This window comes from Orussus abietinus, unplaced genomic scaffold (genome assembly GCF_000612105.2).
Source record: "Orussus abietinus isolate OABI.00-Male unplaced genomic scaffold, Oabi_2.0 scaffold1, whole genome shotgun sequence".
Lineage (NCBI taxonomy): Eukaryota > Metazoa > Arthropoda > Insecta > Hymenoptera > Orussidae > Orussus > Orussus abietinus.
In genome coordinates this window covers 1993505-2021346 of record NW_019396017.1, presented here as the reverse complement: position 1 = coordinate 2021346, position 27842 = coordinate 1993505, and the positions used below count along the sequence as shown (strand labels likewise).

Sequence of the window (27842 nt, the reverse complement as noted above, 5' to 3'; positions counted from 1 at the left end):
TTTTTTCACGGATAGATCCCGATGAGAGTACTTTAAATCCCTGTATCATGTCCATCAGTAGAGAGGATTTGTTGACCTATGACGACCCTAATCCGGGCGGCGCGAATTCCGCGGAAATCGGCGACGATTCGCGCTTTGGGGAGTAGTCGGCATAGCGTCACCCGGGTCTGGGACCACGTCATCGCCCAGTTTGCGACGACATCCACGCCGGCCACGGAGAACCTGTTTCTCCGAAGGCGGACGAGTGCGGCGTGTCTCCCGAGGCGGGCGCCATTTTGCGCGCGCGAACACGCGGCTCGGCGCGCGTGGAAACGTCCCACGCGAGCGCCGCCGGGAAGTAGGGAGATCGGTAGGAGCGTTCTCCGCCGAGACCGAGTCGAATATACTCGGTAAAGGAGAAGCTGGTCAGTAGGATTTGCCGAGCACCGGCGGTGGCACTGCGAGTCGCGATACCGGACCATCCACATCTCCCCCCGACCCGCGACCGACCGACGACTCGTATAAGAAAACGAGAAAAGAGATAATAAAACTGACCATGTGAATTAAATAGCTAAGAGCGAATTAAGAGCGAATTAAGAGCGAATTAAAAGTGAACTAAGAGCGATCTAAGAGCGAGTCGAATGGCCGGCATCTAAAAATAGTAGGTTTCCTGACTTAAAGTGAGATACCCAGAATTTATATAAGTAATATTTAATTCTAATTAATAATACGCCAAGAGAGATAGGAATATCGAGATAGGACCGCGAGGGCGAGGTGAAGTGACCCGATCGAGGCATAGGCGGTGTACGAAGGAGTACGTCGAGAGGTAATTAAGACTACCATGGCAAAAGGGAAAAGCAAAACGCCGCCCTCGAAGAGCGTGATGGCCACGACGAGTTCCACGGTGACGAGTACCCAGGAGTCGACGGAGACGGTGTCGAGTGTCGTGGCCGAGGCGAGGAGCGTGGAGAAAAGCGAGAGCAAGAGCAGCGTCGTCGAGGTGACGAGAGGCTCCCGGGAAGTGATCACGGACGCAAAAGGTAACGTCATCAGGGTGATCGAGCACGCCCCGAAGACGACGAAGCACGAGACGAAAAGTTCGAGGATGGGAAAGGCCTCGGAGGAGTTGATCGCCGCCGAGCAGTCGCAGACCCTGTGGCAAAGCGGGACCGGAAGTGGGAAGAAGGCCTCCAGAGCCATAGAGAATGGGAAGTCAACGGAGAGAAAAGAGACGCTGGAAGACGCCAAGTCGAGGGTTCCCAGCAAAGGGCGAGAAAATAAGAAAATCGCGACCCAGGAAGGCACCTCCAGCGAGACGTGGACGGAGAGCTTTTCCCACTCGGAGAGCGTCCTGGAAGAGAGCAGCTCCTCCACTATGGAGACGTCCAGCAACGTCGTCACCGGGAGTGGCCATTCCCAGGAACGGATCACAGGAAAATCCGTCCCAGACGTGCAGACGTCGTTCAAGTCGGTCGAGAACGTACACTCGAGTGTCGTCATGAGCGAGGGCGAGACCAAGGATGGCCAAACGGTGACCAGCACAACCAGGGTGGAGGAGTCCGGGCAGAAGCTGAACGACGACGGAAGGATTACGACCTCTCAGGGTCGCACGGTAGACGGAGAGATCACGGTCACGCCAAGTGATGGTCGGCATAAAATCAAGGGAGTCACAGGGAAGGAAGCGGCGAGCTCAGAGGATGATCGGTTGAGACACTCGAGGGTGAGTCAGGATGCCAAAAGTAAAACTTCCCTGGCGGAAGACTCGATGGAAAGCACCCTGAAGAGGTCTACGATGGAGAGCCTGGAGAAGAGCGATACGGAAAGGGCGAGAACCGACTCCACAAGGAACGTCAAACTGGGTCAGTCGACCTGGGACGGTAAGTTCGTTTTCGAGATGCCTTCTTCACCGGGAGATAAAAAATCCAATGAGGCCAAGGCGCACCCTCGACCTAGTGGAGATTCCTCACCGGAGGGACGTGGAGGCGTGATTAAAGATCGGCGCGATGAAGGGGCGACCTGGAGAACCGAACAGGAGAGGTCCAGCACCGACGAGCACAGATCGAGCACCTCGACGATGATTCAAGGCTCCACTCGAGAGACCAGATCCTCCACCGTGATTAGCCAAGAGGAGTCGAGTACGGAGGACATCCGCACGCGTATAGATCATGGCGAGAATGAAGGGAGAAAGGATCAAGAGGGATCGAAAACACGTCCTTCGAGGCCAGGGGATTCTACATGGGACGGAAGGTTCGTCGTAGAAAAGTCCACGGATCGGAAGAGGAACGTCTCCGACTCCGTCTTCCATCAGCCTGGGTACAAGGACGTCCTGGAGTCGACGCAGCGTGCGGATTTCAAGGAGAGAAGCAAGGATGGGTCCTATGAGAAGGAGTCCTCCAGCGTAACACGCACGGCCAAGGGAGCAACGGACTCCTCCTCGTTCATTGCCGAAGAGCGCCAGGAAGTCAACAGGGAGAGTTACGTGAAGAAGTCCGAGGAAGAACCTCGCACGGGCAGGACCTCCCCGGATAAAAAGGTGCATAGGCTAGGAGACTCTTCGTGGAATGGGCAGTTCGTTTCAGAGAAGCCTAGAGAGGGAGCGAGGAAGAGCAAGGGCGATGCAACGGTGGTCAGGACCAGTCAAAAGAGGCAGGATAGCGTCGAGGTCCAGGACATTACGGAGGACCAGCAGAACGTGTCCGAGTCCGTCACTTCGTCGTACATCGTGGAGTACTCTGGAAGTAGCGATAAGAGGAACGTCGAGAAAGTTAGCGCGGTGTCGGAGGCGATCCTGGAGGAAGATGGTGACAGGACGTCACCAGGACCTAGGAGTCCTGGGAGGTCCGTCAGGGACGAGGTCACCAGGATCAACAAGATGGGCGACTCGGCGTGGGATGGCAAATTCGTCTACGAGAAACCTCAAACGACGTCGACGAGCGACCGTCGACGAACGAACGACTCTGCGACCAGACGGAGGATCGACTTCGTGGACATCAAGGATGTCACGGAGGATAATTCGATAAACGAGGCCGATATCGTCACGACGTCGTACGTTGTCGAGCACTCTGCCAGCCAGCAGAGCATCGACGCGAAGGACCTCAGTATCACGTCGGTGACATCTGAGGTCATTTCTTATGGTGATAAGGACGGTGGTATCAGGCGACATGAAATTCCAGGGAACCAGTCTGATCGCCCAGGGCGAGGACCGGAAATTCCGGACAAGGTTCCAAAGGACAAAGACGTCAGGACCACCAAACCGGGATCGTCCACCTGGGATGGACGGTTCGTCACCGAGAAAACTCTGGATATTAAATTCCCCGACAAGGAAACTGGGAAATTTAGTGATACCGCGGCTCCAGGAAGGAGTCCCAGAAGGAACATCAGCGAGACCACGCTGGACCTGCGCGAATATGATGGAAACGTCTCCAAAGTTTCCGAGGTGACCACCGATTCCTTGATCGTGGAGCAGTCGGCTGCTGTGGAGAGTTACTCGGATTCGAGTAACGTTGACTTTTCCACAACGTCGGTGGAGACGGTTATCATCCGAGATGGGCAACCGAGCAGCACTGGAGGGACCAAGGTGGCAAAGGACCTGGATAGGTCTTCGAAACCCGAAGCCAGAAGTCCCCGGAAGGCAGAGGACGTTCGTCCTGCGAAACTCGGCGCGTCCACGTGGGATGGGTCTTTCATCGATAAGACGAAGGAGCTGGAGAAGGGACCATCGACGGATGACAAGAAACGTCCCGCGGACGGCAGGTCTCCCAGGGAGAAAAAACCTCAACCCGATGCAAAGCCTGATAAAATTGTCAGACACCCTGAAGACAAAAGTATATCCGATGTTCGCGACGCATCGTTCACCGAGGTCGTGGACCGGAACATCGTGGACACTTCCGAATTTTCGAACACTTTCGTCGTGGAGCAGTCGTCTTCCATGGTCAGTTCGAAGACCTTCGACTCGTCCAGTACCTCCAGCACAATCGTAGATCTCCCAGCAGCTGGGATGCCCAGTGAGAAATCGGCACCTCGTGGAAGGCCAAAACCTGAAGAGTCCCCACATGGTCGATCTCAGAGTCCAGATAAGTCATCGGCTGATAGATCGGTTCGCCCCACGAAACCCGGGTCCTCCACCTGGGATGGATCGTTCGTCTACGAGAAACAAAGTAAACCGAGGAAACCCGAAGACCAAGGGCAACCTAGAGATGGAAGGGACCATCCCGTGAACGGCGAACATCCAACCGTTAGGAAAGGTCAACCAGTCGGTACAAACAAGATTCCAACCGATGCCATTGATATCACTGACGTCAAGACCTCCAAAGTCATTGACATCTCCCAAAGCGCGACGGAGACGACCCAGGTGGAGAACAGCACCTACACCGTGGAGCAGTCTTCAACGACCGGTTCGAAGACGTTCGACTCGTCCAGTATTTCCAAAACGATCCTGCAAGAAGTTCCGGATTCCAGAAAGCCCACCGAAAAAGTCCCAAAGACGTATTCTGAGAAGACGTTACCAATTAGGGGGCCTCAAAGGACCGTCGACGCCGAGTCTCCTCGAGGTCCTTTGGGTCCTTCCTCAGGTCCTTCAGGTCCGGAAAAGTCACCGACAGACAGGTCGGCGCGACCCGACAAGCCTGGCTCGTCCACGTGGGACGGATCCTTCGTTTACGAGAAACCTCAAGGTACCCCGAAAAAACCCGAAGGACCCAGGAAGTCGTCGCCCGGAAGAGCACCCGTTAAGCAAGACAAACGACCCGACGTCACAGACCTGCGGACATCAACTCCAAAGAGACCCGGCCCTGGGGCTCCTTCGACAACCACGGTGGACGTCGTGGACATCCGTGACGTAACTGATGTCACCAACGTCACCAACGTCACCAACGTCGTCAACGTCACCGACGTCTCCCACACATCTGAGGTCGTGCAGTCTTCGTACGTGGTCGACCATTCAGCCAGTTTCACATCCGTCAAGGATGTCCACGACGTAGAGGAACGGTTCTACGACTACAAGGACACGCGACATGACTCGGTAAGTTGTCGTCGAGTACGAGTACGCGTGTTCACGGGCTTATGCGTATGTACGATGAGTTTGGAGTATTATTCAATGCCAAGAGTGGGATCGGCCCCGAGAAAGTCGGACAATGGCGGATCCCAACCTTAAGCGGAGCCTCTCGGGACTTTCACTACCAAAACCGCGTAAGGATTGCTCATACGACTCGGTCGTCCCCGACAGAAATAAATATGACCTAACTGCTTGTTCCGTCCGGCATACGGCAAGGTCGATTGTCTTGAAATTATGGTAATTTAATGCGCGACCGGTATTCCGCAGGAAAAGGCGCTCGCCGACGAGGCGCTCAAATTCCCTCCATGTATTTATCCGGAAAATTGTACGTCTCTCGCCCGGCCAAATACGGTAAATATCCGGTGTTTACAGAAGGTGTGAATTCGTCAATCCATCGTCGGCGGAATTTTCGAACGAGGCATTCTTAAGACATTCCAAGAAACTCGGCTTTCCGACGTCCCCTTGACGCGCAAAAAAGCGAAGAGATATTCGCGCGAGCTCGATACGTAAAATCGTAAATAATCTCCTGACGGTCGCAATAGTTTCAATTTTTTTTTCCCGGCTTAAGGTAGTTGCACAGGTAACGATAAATCGATGCGGATTGTGATCTCTGCAGTTAAATCGAGTTCTATGGGGCCCACTCTCTCTCCGTATAATGGGGGGGGATCACCTTCTGTAACTCCGTTCGGCCTTTCTATAATTAATAAAATAATTACCATTTATATCGTTACTTTCTCCTAGAATGTCAATTTTTATCGAATCCGTACATTTCGAATTAGGCGGAAAAGTTTCACATTTTTCGAGTAATCTTCGCTATCAGTCGATATATAACTAAACGCCGCTTTGGCCTCGCTGAAACACATGGTTGTACACGCGTATATAGACACACGTATACGACATATTTACTATTGTTACAAACGAGGCTTGTTCCGCTCTTTTCATAGACTCGGCAAGGCCACGCAAAGAGGCTGTATTCACACCGAAGACACGTTCTTCGCTCTTTCAAGGAACATTTATAAAGTCCACATTAGGCGCGGTGACATCACCGGTTCGAACGATTATTTAACTGCAGGACGAATTGATTGCAACGGCACTTGCGCCAATGTTACGTGCAACCTTGCTCGAATTAATGGGACAAGTAGTCCGGGACATAACGGGTGCTTCTCTGTAGGAGAAACTGAACAAGAAAGGTTATCACGGTAATTTCCTTGTTTCGTTACGTGGAGGCGTAATGGCCGCAGTAATAGTCACACGAACCGCCTGTACCCATAGAGTACATCATCGTCACGAGCCTTACTCTGGGAAAAGAGTTCACAGCGAATATCTGCAAAAATACATCCTTTAAGTCTGATATTTAAGAAGCGCGAGGAATCTTTATGTCATCGTTCCTTTTTAATGGCTCGTCGCGCGTTGATGAGTCGTCGGAAGCCGACGCGTAAGTGGAAACCACGTGGGCGGGGTGTAAGAATTCTCAGGACGGATGTTTTATTATTTTATAATTTTTTCAGGGCTTAATATTCACTCTTACGGGTTTAATTTCTTATTGTATTATCTGTACGTCAGGATTTGGAATGCGGATGAAATATCGGCTCGAATTTGGCGATATCGGTAATGGCCGATAGATCGACTCGGTCCGATGGAATAAGCTTTGTGATTGGCTGGTCGGTGAATAGCGATTACGCCAGCACGTGATGTATAATACATGACCGGCAAGTTCGCTTTCCGGCGATTCCAAGTGCGAGTGTAGCGGGGCACATTTCGCAATTAAAAGGCCGGAAAATGCGGCCCGCTCGTCGGCGTCCTTCTCTAATGAACTATTCAATGGGCTTTGACGTCGATGGAACAATTTCGAACTAGTCGGGCACTCATGTAACAAGGGCGATTGGATTATGCGCGGGCAATCGCGTGTATGCGCACCAAATGAGGGAAATTCGCCCCCCCGATGAAGGGTGCGCATTTCATCCCCCGAATGTAAACCTTCGCGGGGTAAAGCCGGATTAATCATTCAGATTGATAATCCTGATGACGTGTGCCGGAGCTTTATCCGAGTTGCGAGCAAAACTGCCGAGCGATCTTCTATTTCAGGATTTCGATATACGCGGAATATCCGTATAAAGGTTCGTTATCTGAGCAAGATCCGAAACGAGGGATTATTCACTCTTGAAATCATTTTAATTCTCGAAATCGCATGGAAATTAGCCGGAAATCGTTGGAAATCATCGAGAATCAGCGAAAATCACCATTGTCGCAATTTTAGACCGCCACTTATTACCGAATGACATTGTTGTTAATCGTATGAAATGAAAGGCAATCGTTTTCACCGATTTCCGAGTGGCCCTCGATATTACCATCATGCATCGCATATTTTCACGCAGAAATGCCTCACGCAATCCAATCCTCGCCTCTCATCAACGACCGATTTAAACACTTATATCCTTATACCGTAAACAAGCAGCTGATGAAGCTGCGTTTCATCTCGCGTCTCTGAAACGTGAGTCAGACTTAGGTCGACGCCAAAGATGGAGCGCGAAACCGGGACGCACTCATGTAAGAAATTATCGTTTAATTGCATTAAGTACAGGAGTTTAAACCAAATCAACGCCTTTAAACAGACTGTGTAAACATATTTATCGACATTAATTTAAGACGCTAGGGGAAATTATTTACCGTCGCAATTACTCTGGTCACGATTAGTGTCCCATAAGTCTTCATGTACTGGGCAAGCCGAGCTTCCTAGGCGCGTACTCGAAATTAAACTGTGTACCACGGTGCACGGGGTGAATTAAAAAAATACTTGCATGCATAACGGGCAGCTTTGAGAGCACTCGAAGAGGTCCCATGGGGCGCAATGGGTTTACCGTGTAACGACGAAAGTTTCTGCGAGGAAGCAAAGACCAGGACGCGGAGACATTTTCCAGGGTGGACGGCTTTAGCATCAGAGTATTTTAACGAAGCCGGTAATTAGCTGGAGTGCGCCGAACGTATGAGTACGAGAGAATCTCTTTGAGCCACGGGCAAAATGCTTTTACGAAGGGAAGAAGTTAATATCGGGGGTTGCACAATACTCTTCGGTAACGAGCTGAGCCCTTAAAAAAAGAACATCCAGGGGGGAAAATAGCCTAGGAAAATTACGTCGGTATAAAATGCGCCCGGCTTTTCTTTCTGTTTTTTTTTTTTTAATAAATTTCTTTATATATTTTCTGCCACGGATACTTTGATTTCACTTCCTCCGGTGTTATTGTCAAGCCCTGCAGTATCATCTTCGGTAATGAGCTCCCTCTCAATAACGACCCTTCGTGTAACGTAGAACCCCGTGGAAGTTCCTTTAATGACCCGCTCTGATCTCGAGCTTTGAAAAGCTCCGATTGCATCGGAGTTCGCGTAGAACACCGCTGTGTTGGGATGACAAAAAGATGAGATTCTTCGGGTACAGTTGCAGCGGACCTATTAAAATGGCACAAAGAAAATACGCCCCGAAGAGGAGGGTCTGTAGAGGGAAGTGGACGGTAGTTCGAGACGTACCTAATTTTCTTTCGATTTTATTTATTCGATATGCGGCGGGGTACATAAAAATTAATATACTATGCAGCTTCGATGACAACTCGATGTGTCTTTGTTGACTCGAGAAAGTCGTTCGCGCTCAGCTGCTCAATGATGATTAACGAAGTCTCTCGTAATTTGGTTCACAGAGAGATGTCAATGACTCGACGACGGAGTTCATCAACAGGGAACAGGTGACTAGTATGGTGGCACGGGATGTCGTCGACGACACCCGGTTCGAAAAGATCACCGTTGGCCCGGGGACACCTGATGACTTCCCGAAAAAGGTGTCCCCGGACAAGCCTGGATATCCGAAAGGAATCTCCGGCCTCAGAGAGGACGACAAACCGAGGCCTATCCCTGCTGCTGGGAAACCAAGTCGTCCTCCACAACGCGAGGACACCCAGCACCGTCCCGAAGACACCCAAGGACCTAGAAGGTTAGTCTTGGGAATGACCTTCCTCGTCACGGTCTCTTAAATATTAATCGACCTCCGTTCCAGATAGTGGGAACTTACTCTTCCATTAAAACCTCATGGAAGGTGCACTGTTAAAAATATACTCGACATATGGTACACACCTGGCCGAAGTTCTTTCAAACCACATTTCGTATGAAATCGTACTTGGGATTTCGGTACACGAGTATACGAATTTCAAATGGCAGGTGTACTCGATTTCGAAATCTAATGGATACCAAATTTCGTTCATATTTTTAGAGAATTCAGAGTTTGTTTACAGGACAATGCAGGGTTCAGAATTTTCCGTCAAGTCTTTGGAGAGGTAAAAAACCGGGAACATTTTTTTCCAGACCCTCCGATGGCAGACCAGGTTCTCCAGGAAAATCTCGCGACAACGTGTCACCTGCGAAGCCGGTGCTTGCCGCAGGGAAGCCTAGTCGACCCGAGGAAAGATTCACTCCTGGAAAACCGAGTCGACCGGAGGAACCTGCCGGGAAAACTGGTCGACCTATGGACAAACCAAAACGAGGTGACCAGTCTCCGGATTCGCTGGATGGCGAGGATATCCGCCCGAGAACCGTCATTCCTGATGACATCCTCTCAAAGATACCCCTGAAGGAGCAGTGCATCTGCGAGCTCTGCACCTGCGGGTAAGTCATTTTCACGTTGAACTTAAGAAAATTAAAAATTGATACTCCTATTTAACGATTCGTCAAATGCAAGGTCGGAAGTATAGGTCCAATACGGTCGATCTGCAGAAGATGGGCAAATTGAGATGATAATTTTCCGGGAAAATGTCGAGGGAAATTAACAAGAGCAACACTAAGCAAAACGTCTATCCTCGAGCACTGCTTCGTGTATTTCCCCTCCTCATTGATTTTAAAAAAATTGTTTAGTCTGCTCTGTGCTATTTGTTTCCCTTTTACTCTTTCCCCCCACGTTTGTATAGGTAGCATACCCCTGGCTCCGCTCCACGTGGGGCATTGCAAATTGGCAGGCGAAAAGGGGCTCACCGTTTCTTACAATGGAAGCATTATCTCGTAAATATTCCTAACAATAAGACCGAATGCGGAAATGTCGGGTCCTTTCTGTCCATTATCACTCCGCGAATTGCACGGCTCATCGATCATATCGGATCGCGTGTTTCGGCGATACGGCAATGTCTGTGAAGGCATTTTAATCACATCTCGCAGGAGTGTGAGTACCGGTGACAGGGTGGCACCTGCAGGGCCACTGCACCTACGTGCAGGTGCAATTGTGACATTCCCGCACGCAGGGCGCGTTATTACGATGTAACAAACTTTGGCCATCAGCCGCGTTCCCGGGACCAGTTTCGAAATTGTTGGAACGAGTTCGGAGTTGGGACTTTTTAATCATCGCTCCGCATCCGGTGCGTACCCCCGTCCAAGTGTTCTTCCCGGATAAACCACAAACCCGGTTTCCCCAAGTTTAATTGGAAGCGATTATCAAACTCTCTTATTACGTCGCCCGAAGTCGATCACCCATTAGCCGCATGTGCGGAATAATTGAAAGTCCGGATTATCCGGCAACGTTTGAATTTTGATAAATATCGAGGATTTTTGTAATTAGCACAGAAGTCGAGGGAATTTTCTTTCCCCCGGTTAAAATGTCCTCAGATGCGATAACGCCGTATCACGGCTTCCTTTTACACCTGTTTCGCAATTATCAAACTCTCTTATTACGTCGCCCGAAGTCAAATATCTATGAGCCGCATGTGCGGGATAATTGAAAGTCCACACATCCCGCAACCCCTCTTTCGGGTGGACTTTGATAAATATCGAATGTTTCTGTAATTACCACAGAAATTGAGGGTCGGACCTCAGAGGGAATTTTCTTTCTCCCGGTTAAAAGTCCCCCAGATGCGATAATGTCCTATCACGGCTTCCCTTTGCACCTGTCTCACTCGCCGCTCTCATAAAAAACCATGACCGCGTAAAACGCTCGTTTGACGGCGCTAATTAATCAGAAATTGCAATCTCCAAGCGTTCCCATAAATATTGAACGTTCCCTTCGCCGGGGAACCTGCGTGGGGGGAAGAACGCACGGTGGGAATCAGGTGCAGCGGCATCGTTACAGCTGCAAGTAATTGTTTGTACCGCAGTGCCTCGTGCTTTCGCCTCGCTATTATTTCACCGTTTCGTTGTTATTAAAGCCGAACTTGCATGACTAATCGGAAGATGCTCGTATGTAAACGAGGGAAGCGTTACACACGCATCTCGGTTGCGCTCCTCTCGCAAAAGATGATAAACAGACGATCCATATACGCGAAATGAAAAAAAAAAAAAAGAAAAGAAAAAAGAGTGTTACGCTGATGTTCAGTGAAAGTACAATTTCGCTGAGATACCCCTTTTACGCGGTTACTCTCGTCAAAGAGATATCCAGTAGACCGTGAGATAAACTATAATGAATGGACCCGTGTACGTTAAATAAAAAGAAAAATCATCCGCTGATATTTAGTCGAAGTATGTCTAATTTCACGGTGATACTCTTTTTGCGCCATTAACGACGTCATAGAAATATCGAAGAGACCGGCCGATGCCCTTACGATGCGTTCATTATACGCAAAGTAGTAGCGAGGTATGCGCATATTAAATGCACCGTACACAGTTATGTATCTCCTTCCCGTACTTACCTCCAGAGTAAACATAACATTATACGAGTGTGCCGGGAGTAGGTCTAAAATTAACTCCGTTCCGAATACCGCCGCATGCGCACTGGGAAAATGGCCGACGCGGGATTCGCGATGTGGAAAAAGTGCAGGAAATCGCGGGACCCGCCGTTCGGATAACCGTGGGTATCAATTATATTATGCCGTATTTGCGAGGGACGATGAGCTGAAACTCGGGAATCGAAACCTTCCCATCGGACACGGATTTCGCGATGTACCAGATATACCAGACATACCTTGCACATGTGCACACACACGGCATCGGATATCGCGTCTTCCAGTGGTAGCACATACTAGTTCAGTACTCTGTACGCAGTCCCCGGCTTCACCCGCAATGCAGTGCCACGAACCGAGGGTAAATTCAAGTAGTTCCTTCCGAAAGAGAAGTTCGATTGACGCATCACTCGAGTGATCGGCCTACCGAAGTGATAACGCGTTATAAAAAGATGTGACGAATTATTCACCGCCCATCGGTCCCTCGAGAACAGCTGATCGGTGGGACCACGTGGGGCGATCGCGCATTTTTTTTTGAAAATTTTTAAACTCAACGTCATTACGAATAGTCCCTCCAGAATCGAGTAGATCAATGAAGGGGGAAACGTGAGATCGATGTCGAGTCATTGATCGATTTCTGGGATTCCTGGAGTCCATCGACATAAGTGACTCCACGTTATAAAAGGAGGTGACTAATTATGGTCTATTATGCAGATCGGTTGGGCGACCACGTGGGAGGGCACGATTTGTATCAGGATTTCTTGATTTAAGGTGGTTTAGAGGAAATCATTCGGGATCGGGCAGATTAGTCATGGGGAAGGTGATCGATGTACCCTGTCGATCGATTTCTCGAGCGCTTTGGGATCGTTATGAAGGACTGAGTACCTTCGCCAGTTTTTTGCGATTTCGACGACGGGTTTGGAATTCCTTGGGAAGTTCACTTTCGCTCGTTCCTAGGATTAATCGATCCGATGAGCGAACAGGTGCGGTCGCTGCCTATCGCGGAAAAAAATAATTGAAATCGATCGCTCCAATAATTTATTCTCGGCTCGGCCCTGGAGCATCGGATTTTCGAGGATCGGTAGAAGGTCGCCTCGCGATCCTCGATTAAGTGGGACGCGAGACAGCACCTTTTATGGAAACCCGACTTCGGCCAATCGCACGACTCTTGACGCCGTTCCGACCTTATAAGAGATGCGTAACACGACCTACGCACTATGGAAGAAGGGGTTCTCGCCGCCACCTCGACACCTCTTGTCCATCTCGTAAGGACCCGGCTGCTTTCTAAGGTGATATGAAAGTGACATCCGAGGGGTCAATCGTTTACGACACTATTCTCTGAACTGCGTGTACCGAATCGTTTGAAATCGTATCACGTGAACATGCAAGACCCAAGGAAGGTCCCGACGCCCATGAATTTTTTATTAATCATAAAAGAATTTTAAATATTTATGAATTAGTTTAGAAAAAATAAAAGTTTATCAGTACCAGGACCTTCCTTTGGACCTCTACGTTCACGTGGTAAAATTAAAAACGACTCGTTGCACCTGCTTCAAGGAAAAATTTCATAGAAAAACTGACCCCTCCGACGCCTCTTTCGTACCACCTTAAGGGATGTAGCTATTCCACCTGCGAACCACTCGTGCAGAGGTTTGTGAGACCAACTCTCACTTCCGTAATTTTTGACCAATTTGCCGTTTTAATAGCTCATTAGAAAAGGGATAAAATGATCTAAGGGTCTGTCTGTTTTGAATTTTCGATTTCAATTTCGACTCGCTGTAATAGTTTCGCGAAAATATGCAATAACGAAATTTCGCAAACCTCTGTACGAGTGCTCTTCAAAGGCCCCGGTGTTCCTTCCGGCCGTCCATTCTTTTTTCCACGAGATTAATCGGGCCGGAAAATGTGGAATTAATTTGATCGCTCCCGCAAGTGGGATCGAGTTTGCTTTCACCGATTCACTTGTGAATAATTATGCGCGTAATTAAAGTAGACTTTAACCGTGCGTGTTCGACGAGAGTGCTCCCGCTCGAAGAGAGGCGAGGCCGCGTTAAGCCGATAAATGAATACACAAGTCGTATGCAGTGTCAGTAACACCGTTCCAATATTAGAACGCCGTTGTGAATGGGTTCTGAGCATGAAGAAGACTCGTCGTACGGTGGAAATCGATTAATTCAATATTCAAGTACACCGATTGCCCACGCCGCGTGCATCCTCGATCCGTAATACGAGGATCGAGTCGTGATTAACGATTCTTGGCCAGGATCGATCTCATTCCCCTTTAATGTCGATATCTCCTCAAATCGTTCTTGGTCGCAGGTAACACCTTACGAAAATTGATTGTTGAAAATTTGAAAATTCCCAAATGTCACCTGCGTGATTTTTGATCGATTTTCTATCACGCTATCCGGCAAGCATCGACTCCGAAGAGGACTCCGCGTGGATCGAGAATCTTGGTGGTATCTCCTGCCAGGAAGCATGGATAAATATGATTTGAGCTCAACTCAGTAGATTGAAACTCTTGACCTAGATGAAACTCTGGACCTAGTTCCTCAACCGATGGGAACCACGACCCGCCCTGTGCTTGACACGAGCACTTCGGCTGGTGAAATTTCGCGAACGCAAACTGAGCCCGCAATTATCGGCAATTGTCAATTTAATTATTTCACTGGGTCACTTATTTGTTTAATTTTATATTCTACTTTCGAAGGTCCGCCAGATAACTTAAGCTCGAGAGTTCAGAAAAAAAAGAAATGAAATTAAATACATCCCTAGTAGCACAAAATATTTATCATATATTATCTATGTATTTAGCGAATGTTTAAGCGGAGTTTCATCCGCTTGAATATTTTAAACACAGGCCGCAAACAATGTCAGAGAAATGGCACATCGATCCGCCGGTCTCGTGCAGAAAACGAGGGATCGATTGATTTTCGAAAGGGTTTTCCTTCTTCCTTTTTTTTTTCCTCTGTTTTTCAAGAATATCGAGGACAGCGCTTTCGATCGCGAGCTCCAGATAGGACCAAATTTGCCGATACGCGAAAGGCTTCGGGTTTCGATGTCGTAATCGGGGCTCATGCAAAAACATGCGACTCCCTCCGGGGTCGGCTACCTTTGAAGGAACGCGCCCCAAATAAGCCAGGGACTGATGCATTGGAAATCGACAGCCGATCAACTCCTTATGGCGACTGAAGACTCGCTCGAGAGCTTCGACATACATGCGATCGACTTGCGAGACCGCCGATCCTCTTGCGAAACCGTTTACGACTCGTGTCGCCTTATCTTCTCTTTTTATTTTCTACTTTTTCATTCCCCAGTTTCGTTCCTTCCTAAGTGTGATCCAACACTGCCGGAAAATCGGATTAACGTGGAGGAATTAAAAGCGAAAGGGGAAAAAAAAGAACAACATTAGCAGCGAAAAGAAATCAATCGGAAAATGTACACTGTTAAAAAAAAGGAAATATTGAAATTGTATAAAATCTTTGTTGGAAGTTTTATTCCAACTAATTTAATAACATTCCCAGACATTTATAACATATAAATTTGAGACATAAGTGTACTGATTTTTCTACCAAATTTCACAAACCTCCAATACCATGTTACAAGATTACAAATTGACCTTTAAGTTTATCGTAAATGTATATTCACTGTTGAGGTGTGAGATTTATAATTTTACCACAATCTTGTCTACCAAAAGTGTGCGAATTTTATGAATACTTTTAACAGGATAGACGTGACCGGTGGATCGGCGCTTATGCAATTCGAGCGACGATTTTGCAGCCACTTTGCTGCGAGGAAATAGGTGGAAATTAAATGTCCTCGGTTGTTATCCACCACGGCGCTTCTGGATGCCACTTGGGCAGTACTGTCACGATCGAATGGTTTAATACAATCGGTCACATTCTGCCTTTACATATGTAAATCTGTCCCGACTCACAAAGGATCGATCTATTCCAGTCAGGTTTACGAGCGCACGTGACATCGGCAGATTCAATTTCGCGTGTTGCCCGGGAGCGTGTCCCAACATTTGCCGAAGATAACCTGGATCAATTCTAAATCGGGGATTAAATCCTTCCCGGCGAGATTAGCTCGAATAATCGCCGGTTTATTAATTTCCGAGAATTAACCCGCCTTACGTCTAATTGATTTAACGCCCGTTAAAATCCCCTTAGCGAATCCACTTTCGCGTGTACCCAGTATCTATTATCCTTCCGTTCTGGGTAAACTCGACGAGCGATTTCACCCGAGCTTGCACGGCTCCCAATCGCTGACGTGCATCGCCTGGCTCGTTACAATTTGTATGAAACGACGCCTTCGTGTACCGCCATTGCTGGCCTACCTTGAACTAGTGAAGCACCGGCGCAATCGATTGCCGCACGTGAGAAAAATATTGAGTCGCACATGTCCTCAGGTTTATCGGACGAAATAACGTACACAGATCGGCGACTTCGCCCCAGATATTATTAATAATCACGGCGATTCATATCGGGCTGGACTCGACAATCTCGGACGTGCTTATCGGGTCTTCTTAGTCGTAAAATAATTTCCCCTCTGAGGAGTACTTCAGTGGGACGAGTGATTTTTTTTTCTCCTGCGAGAAGGGAAAGGAAATGACATTTTCCAGAGGGAACAACGGGGGTAATGCATTCAGTTATACATGAGTTATTGTAATACATGACACGGGGGAGATATACTGCAGAGTGCGTTCGGTAGGTCGTTCCGTCAAAAGTTCCATCCGGACTTGAGTCACTCGGATATTATGAAAACGTCGGCAAAGCGCGAATTGGATATTTTTCAATGTTGATGCGACATCGGCGTTACGACGTGTCAAAGTACGAGCCATAGTTGGAGATTACGAATCACCGAGTCCGAGTGCAGCCATGCTCATTTCTAAACTTACATTAGACTCAGGGGATTAGATCACCGAAATTGCGTCACTTTCGAGATATACTCTGGTAAAAGGGAAAAAAAAAAACATTCGTAATCGGAGATTCTGAAAAGACGGTAAGGTCTTCACATTCAGCGAAAACGTCTGTAAAGATGCGCGGAAAAATAAAGCCGTGTACGTTGTTATCAAAGGGCATCGGTGGTGATACTATTTTCCTCGCACGGCAGTAATTACACCGACATTGAAAATGTTTGCTGCTGCATCAAACGTAGATCCAATCACTTGAAAAATGAGCGAATAAATTTCAGGCAAGAGCCGAAAAATAATGTTGTCAATACACGATCTAACAAGCAATGTCCCAATTGTCGCTAATAAGTGATACCACGATTATAATTTCTGTTTAGCATATAATTTCAAATTTTCTTTTTTTCTGGGCCCATTCCCCAAGTTGGTGAAGAAAATAGCAAAATTATGACCGTAAATTATTTTTCTGCGTATAGGGGAATAAAATGTCTGCCATGTGTACGTATGCAACGTACTAAATGCAGGTGAATAAATTTCCAGGCGCCATCGATGCCCTCACAATTTCCCGGAGGAGCATTTGGAGATCCCCCACGAGCCTGTGCATGCGGTAACGTCTTACAGACAAGAGTATGACGAGAAACATGTCGATCGACAAGTCGCCTACCATCGGGAAGACCATTTGCATATGGAAGGTGAATTCACCGGGCAGCGTCGTACGGACTATGTGGCGACCCGAGGGGAGCGACTTCCGGTCAGGAAGCCGGAAGACAACCTCAAACCGGAAGGGGAGTTCGCCAAAAGGCCGAAGGAAGAGGCACCAAAGGGTGAGAGAGCACCAGTCAAAAGACCGCAGGATAACTTAAAACCTGAGGGAGACTTCATCGGGAGGCCGAAAGAAGAAGCGCCGACCAGAGGAGAACGTGCACCTGTGAAGAAGCCTCGGGACAATTTGAGACCGGAGGGAGATTTCGACAGTAAGTATGAACAATGAAATTGCGATTATAATTCATGTATCTCGAGGGGACTCGTATAATGAAGTCGTTTTTCTCTCTTCAAGGTGTGACCACGACGGAGCTGGTCTTCACCGGGGTTCCCGGAGAACGACCTAGTCCTGTACGTCGCAATACCTACACGAAGATCGAGGGTGAATTCATCGACGAGACCACCTCCAGGTCCGAATTTATAGATCATCGTAGCACGCAGAGAGCGGAGATCATCAGGAGAAGTGACAACCTCACCGTAGGAGAGGGCAAATTTACGGTAAGTATTATTTTTTGGGAATATCGATATTTAATTAATTATTTCTTTATTTGTTTGGGGTGATTTAAGGACGTTCTTACTTGTATGATAATGTTAATATCTATCCATTGTAGGGCACCTCCCATATCAAGGAGGACTTCCATAGTTATGATGTCGTTCCAAAGGAACATCCACGTCGACCCGTCACCACCACGAATGACGTTGATCGGTATTATGGCAGGACTGACGTTGTCGAAAACCTCACGACGAGCCATGAAGAGTACAAAAGCTTTGATCAGACTGATTATAGGAGCACGACGGTCATCAGGAAGGATGATAACCTGAGACCAGAGGGCATCTTCGAAGGGACTCCGAAGTCGAGGGAAGATTATGTGCCCATGATAACGGAGAGGCCAGAGGCCAAGAGACCGAAGGATAATCTCCGACCGGAAGGTCCATTCGAAGGGAGACCCAAGGACGATTTTATGCCGAAACTTGCGGAACGCCCTGAAGTCAGGAAACCGCAGGATAATCTGAGACCCGAAGGTCCTTTCGAAGGTAGACCCAAGGATGACTATACGCCGAAACGCTCTGAACGTCCTGAAATGAAGAGACCTCAGGACAATTTGAGGCCTGAAGGTCCTTTCGAAGGTAGACCTAAGGACGACTATAAACCTACTCGTGGGGATCGAGCGGATGTAAGGAAGCCGGAGGATAATTTAAGACCCGAAGGTCCTTTCGAAGGACGTCCTAAGGATGACTATACGCCGAAACGCGCTGAACGTCCTGAAATGAAGAGACCTCAGGACAATTTGAGGCCTGAAGGTCTTTTCGAAGGTAGACCTAAGGACGACTATAAACCTACTCGTGGGGATCGAGCGGATGTAAGGAAGCCGGAGGATAATTTAAGACCCGAAGGTCCTTAAGGATGACTATACGCCGAAACGCGCTGAACGTCCTGAGATGAAGAGACCTCAGGATAATTTGAGACCCGAAGGTCCTTTCGAAGGACGACCTCGAGATGAATACACTCCGGGAGAAAAGCGACAACCCATCAGACACAGTGATAACCTTTATCCCGAAGGAGAATTTGAGCGACCCGAGCAGATACCTTATGGTCCTGGCGACAGGGCACCCATCATCCGCCATCCTGATAACTTGTTTCCCGAAGGCGATTTTCCAGACAGGGAACGCCACCCCTTCCAACCTGCTGAAAGAAGGACACCTATTAAACCCGACGATAATCTACGTCCTGAAGGAGAAATCGACATGCGGCCTAAAAATGATTTCCTTCCGAAACGCGCTGACCGGCCAGACGTGAAACGACCAGAAGATAACCTGCGGCCAGAAGGTCCTTTCGAAGGAAGACCTAAGGACGACTTCAAGCCGACTCGCGGGGAACGAGCAGATATTCGAAGACCCGAAGACAACCTAAGACCAGAAGGTCCTTTCGAAGGCCGTCCCAAGGATGACTTCTCACCAAAACGAGCGGAACGTCCTCAGGTGAAAAAACCGCAGGACAACTTGAAGCCCGAAGGACCCTTCGAGGGCCGTCCTAAGGATGACTTCTCACCGAAACGCGGAGAACGTCCTGAGGCGAAGAAACCGCAGGATAATCTGAAGCCTGAAGGAGAGTTTGTAGATCGTCCGAAGGAACGATTCACTCCTGCGGAGCGGCGAACGCCCATCAAACATGCGGACAACCTTTATCCTGAAGGCGATTTTGACAGACCAACACCTGAATCCTATGGTCCTGGTGACAGGGCATCCATCGTGAGACATCCTGACAATCTGTTCCCCGAAGGAGAATTCGCGGACAGGGAGAGAACTCCTTATAAACCTGCGGAGCGAAGAACTCCGATAAAGCATGACGACAACCTGAGACCCGAAGGTGAATTCGAGAGACCCGAGAAGGCACCTGTTCGTCCTGCGGAAAAAAGGACTCCTATCAAGCACCCTGATAATTTGAAACCCGAAGGTGATTTCGTGGGAAAGCCTAAGGACGACTACAGACCAACTAAAGGAGAGCGTGCCGACGTGAAGAGACCCGAAGATAACCTGAAACCCGAAGGACCATTCGAGGGTCGTCCTAAGGACGATTACAAACCTGTGAGAGGGGATCGAGTTGATGTTATTAGACGCACGGATAATTTGAGAATGGAGGGCGACATCGAGACCTATCGATCTAGAGACGACTATACCGAGTTCTTGCACAGGGAACGAGTCGAGGTCACCAAGCAGCAGGACAACCTGAGGATGGAGGGTGAATTCATCGACATGAGGACTCGCGATGACTACCGTGTTGTAAAAGGAGATAGGGTGGAGGTTATCAAACATCCTGATAATCTGAGACCGGAAGGACCCTTCGAAGGGCGACCAAAGGATGACTACTCCCCGAAGAAGGCGGACAGACCTCAAATTAGGAAACCCGAGGACAACCTCAAGCCCGAAGGGGAGTTCGAGAGACCAGAGACGAAACCAGTTGGTCCAGCCGAGAGACGTACTCCGATTAAGCACGATGATAACCTGAAACCTGAAGGTGAATTTGCAAGAAGGCCGAAGGAGGAGGCGCCGAGAATGGGCGAAAGGGCAGACGTGAAGAAGCCAAAGGACAATTTAAGACCAGAAGGAGACTTCGAGAGGCCAGAGAAGAAACCTGTCGGTCCAGCGGAGAGAAGAACTCCGATTAAGCATGCCGATAACCTGAAACCTGAAGGGGAGTTCGAGAGGCCACACCATGAAGAATTCAGACCTGCTGAGAGGCCGAAGGTGACGAAACCGCAGGATAACTTGAAGCCTGAGGGAGAATTTGAAAGACCACACCATGAAGAGTTCAGACCTGCTGAGAGGCCGAAGGTGACAAAACCGCGGGACAACTTGAAGCCTGAGGGTGAATTTGAGAGGCCACACCATGAAGAGTTCAGACCTGCTGAGAGGCCGAAGGTGACAAAACCGCAGGATAACTTGAAGCCGGAGGGTGAATTTGAAAGGCCACACCATGAAGAGTTCAGACCTGCTGAGAGGCCGAAGGTGACAAAACCGCAGGATAATTTGAAGCCGGAGGGTGAATTTGAGAGGCCACACCATGAAGTGTTCAGACCTGCTGAGAGACCGAAGGCGACGAAACCGCGGGACAACTTGAAGCCTGAGGGAGAATTTACGGGTCGTCCAAAGGAAGAGGCGCCGAAGAGAGGAGAAAGAGCGGAGGTGAAGAAGCCGAGGGATAACCTGAAGCCGGAGGGAGACTTCGAGAGGCCTGAGAAGACGGTTGTAGGACCTGGAGAAAGAAGGACGCCGATCAAGCACGCCGACAATTTGAGGCCAGAAGGAGACTTCATCGGTCGCCCTAAAGAGGAGGCCCCGAAGAAGGGCGAGAGGGCGGACGTGAAGAGACCGCAGGATAACTTGAAACCCGAAGGGGACTTCGAGGTACCCCAGAAGAGCCCCGTGGGCCCGGCAGAAAAACGCACGCCCATAAAACATCCCGACAACCTGAAACCAGAGGGAGATTTTGAGCGTCCCAAACATGAGAAGTTCCGTCCTGCCGAACGTCCAGAGGTGAAGAGACCCACGGACAACCTGAAGCCAGAGGGCGAATTTGAACGTCCCAAACACGAAGAGTTCCGTCCTGCAGAACGTCCAGAGGTGAAGAGACCTACGGACAACCTGAAGCCAGAAGGCGAGTTCGAGAGGCCGCATCCGAAGAAGGTCGGACCTGCTGAAAGAAGAACGCCCATCAAGCATCCAGACAACCTGAAACCCGAAGGCGATTTCGTGGGAAAACCTAAGGACGACTTCAAGCCAACTAAAGGAGAGCGTGCTGATGTGAAGAGGCCTGAAGACAATCTTAAACCTGAAGGACCGTTCGAGGGTCGCCCTAAGGACGATTACAAACCTGTGAGAGGGGATAGGGTGGATGTAGTTAAACGCACGGATAATTTGAAAATGGAGGGCGACATCGAGACCTATCGATCCAGGGACGACTATACCGAGTTCTTGCACAGGGAACGAGTCGAGGTCACCAAGCATCAGGACAACCTGAGGATGGAGGGTGAATTCATCGACATGAGGACTCGCGATGACTACAGTGTTGTAAAAGGAGATAGGGTGGAGGTTATCAGACATCCTGATAATCTGAGACCGGAAGGACCCTTCGAAGGGCGACCAAAGGATGACTACTCCCCGAAGAGGGCGGACAGACCCCAGATCAGAAAACCCGAGGACAACCTCAAGCCCGAAGGGGAATTCGAGAGACCAGAGACGAAACCAGTTGGTCCAGCCGAGAGACGTACTCCGATTAAGCACGACGATAATCTGAAACCTGAAGGTGAATTTGCAAGAAGGCCGAAGGAGGAGACGCCGAGAAAGGGCGAAAGGGCAGACGTGAAGAAACCAAAGGACAATTTAAGACCAGAAGGAGACTTCGAGAGGCCAGAAAAGAAACCTGTCGGTCCAGCGGAGAGAAGAACCCCGATTAAGCATGCCGATAACCTGAAACCTGAAGGGGAGTTCGAGAGGCCACACCATGAAGAGTTCAGACCTGCCGAGAGGCCGAAGGTGACGAAACCGCAGGATAACTTGAAACCTGAAGGAGAATTCACGGGTCGTCCTAAGGAAGAGGCGCCGAAGAGAGGAGAAAGAGCGGAGGTGAAGAAGCCGAAAGATAATCTGAAGCCTGAAGGCGACTTTATAGGTCGTCCTAAGGAGCAAACCCCGAAGAAGGGGGAGAGGGCCGAGGTGAAGAGACCTACGGACAACCTGAAACCAGAAGGCGACTTTGAGAGGCCAGTGAAGTCTCCCGTAGGACCTGCGGAAAGAAGGAGCCCTATCAAGCACGCTGATAACCTCCACCCTGAAGGCGACTTCGTTGGTCGTCCCAAAGACGATTACTCGCCCAAGCGAGCCGATCGTCCTGTGCAGAAGAAACCGAAGGACAATTTAAAACCGGAAGGAGAGTTCACAGGGAAGCCGAAAGAGGACTACAGACCCACGAAGGCGGAGAGGACGGAGATCGTCGTCCACCGAGATAACCTAAAGATGGAGGGCGACTTCGAGGTCCACCGATCACGGGATGATTACACGTCCACCAAGGTGGAAAGAGTGGACGTCATAAGACGAGAGGATAATCTCAGGATCGAAGGCGAATTCCTGGATATCCGTCGTAGAGACGACTATAGTGTGACTCGTGGAGAGCGCACGAAGATTGTTCGCCATGAAGACAACCTTCGTCCAGAGGGCGACTTCGAGAGACCGGAGAAGGTTCCAGTGGGACCAGCTGAGAGGAGATCACCGATTAAGCATCCGGATAACTTGAAACCTGAAGGGGAATTTGCAAAACGTCCAAAGGATCAAACGCCTCTCAAAGGAGACCGCGCGAGTGTGAAGAAGCCAAGAGACAACCTGAAGCCGGAAGGTGATTTTGAGAGGCCGGAGAAGGCTCCTGTAGGTCCTGCCGAAAGACGCACGCCTATCAAACATCCTGATAATCTACACCCCGAAGGCGACTTCGCGGGCAGACCGAAGGAAGAGGCTCCAAGAAGAGGAGAAAGGGCGGACGTGAAGAAGCCGAAGGATAACCTGAAGCCCGAGGGTGACTTCGAGAGGCCTGAGAAGCATCCTTTGGGTCCTGTGGAGAGACGATCGCCTATAAAACATCCCGATAATCTTCATCCCGAAGGAGACTTCATGGGCAGGCCCAAGGAAGATGCTCCAAGGAGAGGAGAGAGGGCGGAGGTGAAGAAGCCGAAGGATAACTTGAAGCCAGAGGGCGACTTCGAGAGACCCTCTCCGACCAAGGTTGGTCCTGGCGAACGAAGGACTCCCATTCGCCATCCGGATAATCTGAAGGTCGAAGGTGAATTTGCCAAGCCCGAAAGAAAAGGATATAGTCCTGCCGAGCGGGTGACACCGAAGAGACCTCAGGACAACTTGAAGCCAGAAGGCGACTTCGAGAGGAGGAGTCCTACGAAGGTTGAGCCTGCCGAAAAACGCACGCCAATCCGACACGAGGACAACCTTCATCCAGAAGGCGACTTCTACGTGGTTCCAAAGGACGACTTCACACCTAAGAGGGGCGAAAGGGCGCCGATCAAGAAACCCCGAGACAACCTCAGACCAGAGGGCGAGATGGAGGTCAGTCCATCCTCGAAGGACGACTACCGACACGTGAACGGCGAACGCGTGGAAATTCGACGACGAGAGGATAACCTGAGGATGGAGGGCGAGATGGACGTCCACAGATCCCGGGACGACTACACGAGGATCTCGAAGATCGAACGAGTGGACGTCAAGAGGCGCGAGGATAACCTGAGGATTGAAGGTGAATATATCGACGTGAGGAGGAGGGACGACTACAACCACGTCACCGGGGAACGGGCGGTGGTGAAGAAGCATCAGGACAACCTCCGTCCAGAGGGAGACTTTGAGCGGCCCGAGAAGAGTCCCGCGGGTCCTGGAGAACGAAGATCTCCGATTAAGCATCCCGATAATCTGAGACCAGAGGGCGACTTCCAGGGAAGGACGCCGGAGAAGGTGGCGCCTGGAGAACGTCGTTCTCCGATTCGTCATCCCGATAACCTTAAACCGGAAGGGGAGTTCACGGGTCGTCCCAGGGACGATTTCACTCCCAAGAGGACGGACAGGACCGAGGTCGTTCGTAGGGAAGACAACCTGAAGATGACCGGCGACTTCCAGAGCACCACCTCCCAGAAGTCAACCTACACCGTCGTTCGTGGAGAACGCGCCGAGATCAAACGGCACGAGGACAATCTGAGGATCAGCTCCGAGGCAATGGAGTCGAAGACCACCTCGAAGGACTCCTTCACTCCCACTAAAAAGGAACCGTCTCCCGCGGACAAACCGGTGAATCGCAGACGACACATGGAGTCGTCCATCTCCCTGGGCAGCGACACCACCCAGATGACGACCACCAACCAGAGCAACTACAACACCTACACAAAGCGCACTGGGAAGGAAGTCGTGGCCAGGATCAACGACGTGCAATCGGACAGGAGCGTGGAATCGAAGGTGGTGGATGGTTCCCAGGTGACCACCACAAAGACCACCAAGGCTACCCATGCTGCCCAGCGATCCTCTCAGCAGCAATATTTCGCCCAACACGTGGCCACCGATCGACGTCCCATCGACGCTGGGGAACCAGCTCCTTCGGGACCTCTTCAGCAGCCTGATCTGCTGCGACAGGAGATCAGCTCCAGGAAGTCGACCACAATTCAGGAGAACCAGCGTCGAGAACAGCAGTACAGGACGCACAGCGAACATCTCAGGTCGCAGAGCAGCTCCCAGGTGCGACAAGTGAGCGACAGATCGATCGACGATCGTCGGGACTATCAGGACTCGAAAGACGTGCAGAAATACCAAGAAGGGACTAAAAGGGATTACGTGAACTCCCAGCACGTAGAGAGCAGGCAGAGCAAGCAGTCTTCCCAGCTCACCAGGCACACGATATCCAGCCAGGCGAGGTACAACAGCACCCAATCCAGCAGTGCGGAATTCCGACAAGCGATCAGTGGACAGTCTGCGGAGCAACGGGTCGAGGACTCGTCCCTGGGGAAGACCAGTCATCACAGGAAGAACGTCATATCCTCGTCCTCGGCGGACGTGAACAACTCCGTTCTCCACAGACGAGGAGTCACCACGTCCACGGAGGCGCTACACACGATCTCCTCGACGGCTGCCGATCAGAGGAAAAGCATCTCGAATCTCGCCGAATCCGGCCAGTTTATCAGCAACTCCAGTCAGAGCGTCGACAGACGCAGCTTGACTTCTTTGCACAGGAACAGCAAGGATGGGAATCCTTGGGCGTCCGCGACCTACGAGAGGCCACAGAGAGTCGTCAGACAAGACAACTTGACGGTCGGTGGGAAGTTTTATTCCCAGAGCGAGGCCAAGAATTATGGAAACTTCACGTCCCAGAGGGTCGAACGGGTTCATAGACAGGGGAATGTGTCGCATATTAATCTGGGGAACGAATCCGTTGTTGCGTCCAGCTCTTATAAGAAGGAGTTCGTTCCCAGGGCCAAGGGACCTTGCCCTGCGGCGCTGATAGAGACCAAGCAGGCTCCTTTCAAGCACACCAGGGATTCTACAAAACACAAGTTCTATATGCCGGTTGTCTCCAACTGAAGCTTCTAAATTGTCCTGGGGTGGAGGTGAACGCCTTCTCGGTACATAGAGACGACGCCATGTCTGCAGGAAAGTCGTTCACGTTCGCCAGGACGTACAATGGCGGACGAGAATGCCTCCTTGCTGATGGACCGCGAAAGGGACGGAAATAACGTTCACCTCCGTCATTTACGTCCAATTTCTGCACCAGAAATGACTGCAGGTGCAGAAATTGCTTGTCTTGACACAGACTTCACTTGTAACTACGACTGTGATATACACGATGTCGGTAGGTTTTCTTCGTGACTATCATGAACGTATGCACGGACTCGAACTCGTCAGCTTCTGACTTGAAGAGGTTCGAAACCAGATTTGTAATACTCCAGTTTTAATTTCTCCGTTTCTTTTTCTTTTTATACGTCTCGTGCATACCTTGGGAATTGTTTTCACGGGGTTATGTGAAAGATACGTTGATTTTTAGCACGAGGTCCATTGTTTGTAGGGTAGGGGTCGATCGTACTATCAGCGATAGGGATCGATGAATTTCAGTTAACTGCATTTTTATCGATGCATTTGTCCCGCGCTTTTATGATATCGACGTTGTACGTGGATGCTGAAATTAATTTAGAAAGCATTTAGGTATTCGATGGAATTCCAAGGTTGGACATTTTCGTACTTGCGACCTGGTGCAGATTTGCTGCTACGTAAACGCCGCGGTTGTCGGTAATGTTTATAGGTGTTTGAACTAATGGAGTTTCAGATGGAGTTATCGTTGTTTTACGTATTAGATCACGTGTATTACAAAGCAATAACTAGAGCTTAAATCCGTGATAAGGTCGAAACTGAGGCAAAGTGTCAGGTTTCGGCCCGAGTCCTAGCTTAAGAGAGACCTTGTAGCTTTCGATCAGGATCTTCGAGGACCATTATATCGTGCCACCCGCTATGCAATTATACATTTGCAATTATTATACATTTGCAGCATTGTACTCCGCTCTCGGTTCCACTCGTCGAACCAATTAACCATTACGTTACGAGTATTTACCTGCGATATTAATTTTGTTGTGGCTTACCTGTTTTTCCTTTTTTTTTACTTAGACTTTAGTTATTATATTTATTTTCACCCTTGCGGTGAATATTACGGTCGATTATTATCAATTCCGAGGTCGATTAACACGCTTTTGTTTATTTACCTGGTTTATGTTACTTACTCCTGAGAAATAAAAATGAAAAATTGCACAATGCGATTCCCGACGTTTTGTTATTTTTCTCGCATCACGCTTTGCCGAATCCTACCCATTATCCCTTATCAATGCACTTTGCATATCCGTAATTGTTGCACGAGTTCTCTAGCATTTTTTGTTCATATCTTCCTCGGTAATCTCATTTTTTCCTTCTTATGTTCGTTTTGATACTCTCGAGCAATGGGGTCGAAATTTATCGTACATTGTAGTGCGGTGTAAAATATGGAATTAAAAATCGATATCAGTTATGATTTTAAGTAGACAACGAGATAGACGTGTAGAAATGAATGTTCGAATGAGATCCATTTAGAGATAGTCTTCGGCACGATTAATTTACTATCCAGCAGATTTTCTCGACTCCTGTCATGTAACTATTATTTCTATGAATAATCTCTCGTTTAATACACAGGTCATGAGCTATTCATAATGATATGAATAATGACAGCATCATCGACCTTTGTCACCGAGCGTAAGGTAACAGGTTATGCATATCGGACACACCAAATGACCGAATGAAAACGTGTATATAATAAAACTCTTGTTATAAAAAAAATTCTGAAACATTAAATCGAATTATGTGAACGATTCTGCGGAGGATGTAAGAGCATCACTTCAGG

General features: G+C 49.2%; 1 protein-coding gene across 1 annotated transcript; it reads left to right on the top strand.

Moving 5' to 3' along the window:
* The first annotated feature begins 387 nt into the window (after nt 1–387).
* LOC105698005 (titin homolog) lies at nt 388–27228 on the top strand. Its single transcript, XM_023434733.1, has 7 exons — nt 388–4999; nt 8722–9011; nt 9380–9679; nt 17165–17598; nt 17682–17884; nt 17998–18781; nt 18861–27228. The coding sequence occupies exons 1-7, from the start codon at nt 821–823 to the stop codon at nt 26003–26005; spliced, it is 13335 nt and encodes a 4444-aa protein (XP_023290501.1). The 5' UTR covers nt 388–820; the 3' UTR covers nt 26006–27228.
* Nucleotides 27229–27842: the final 614 nt, after the last annotated feature.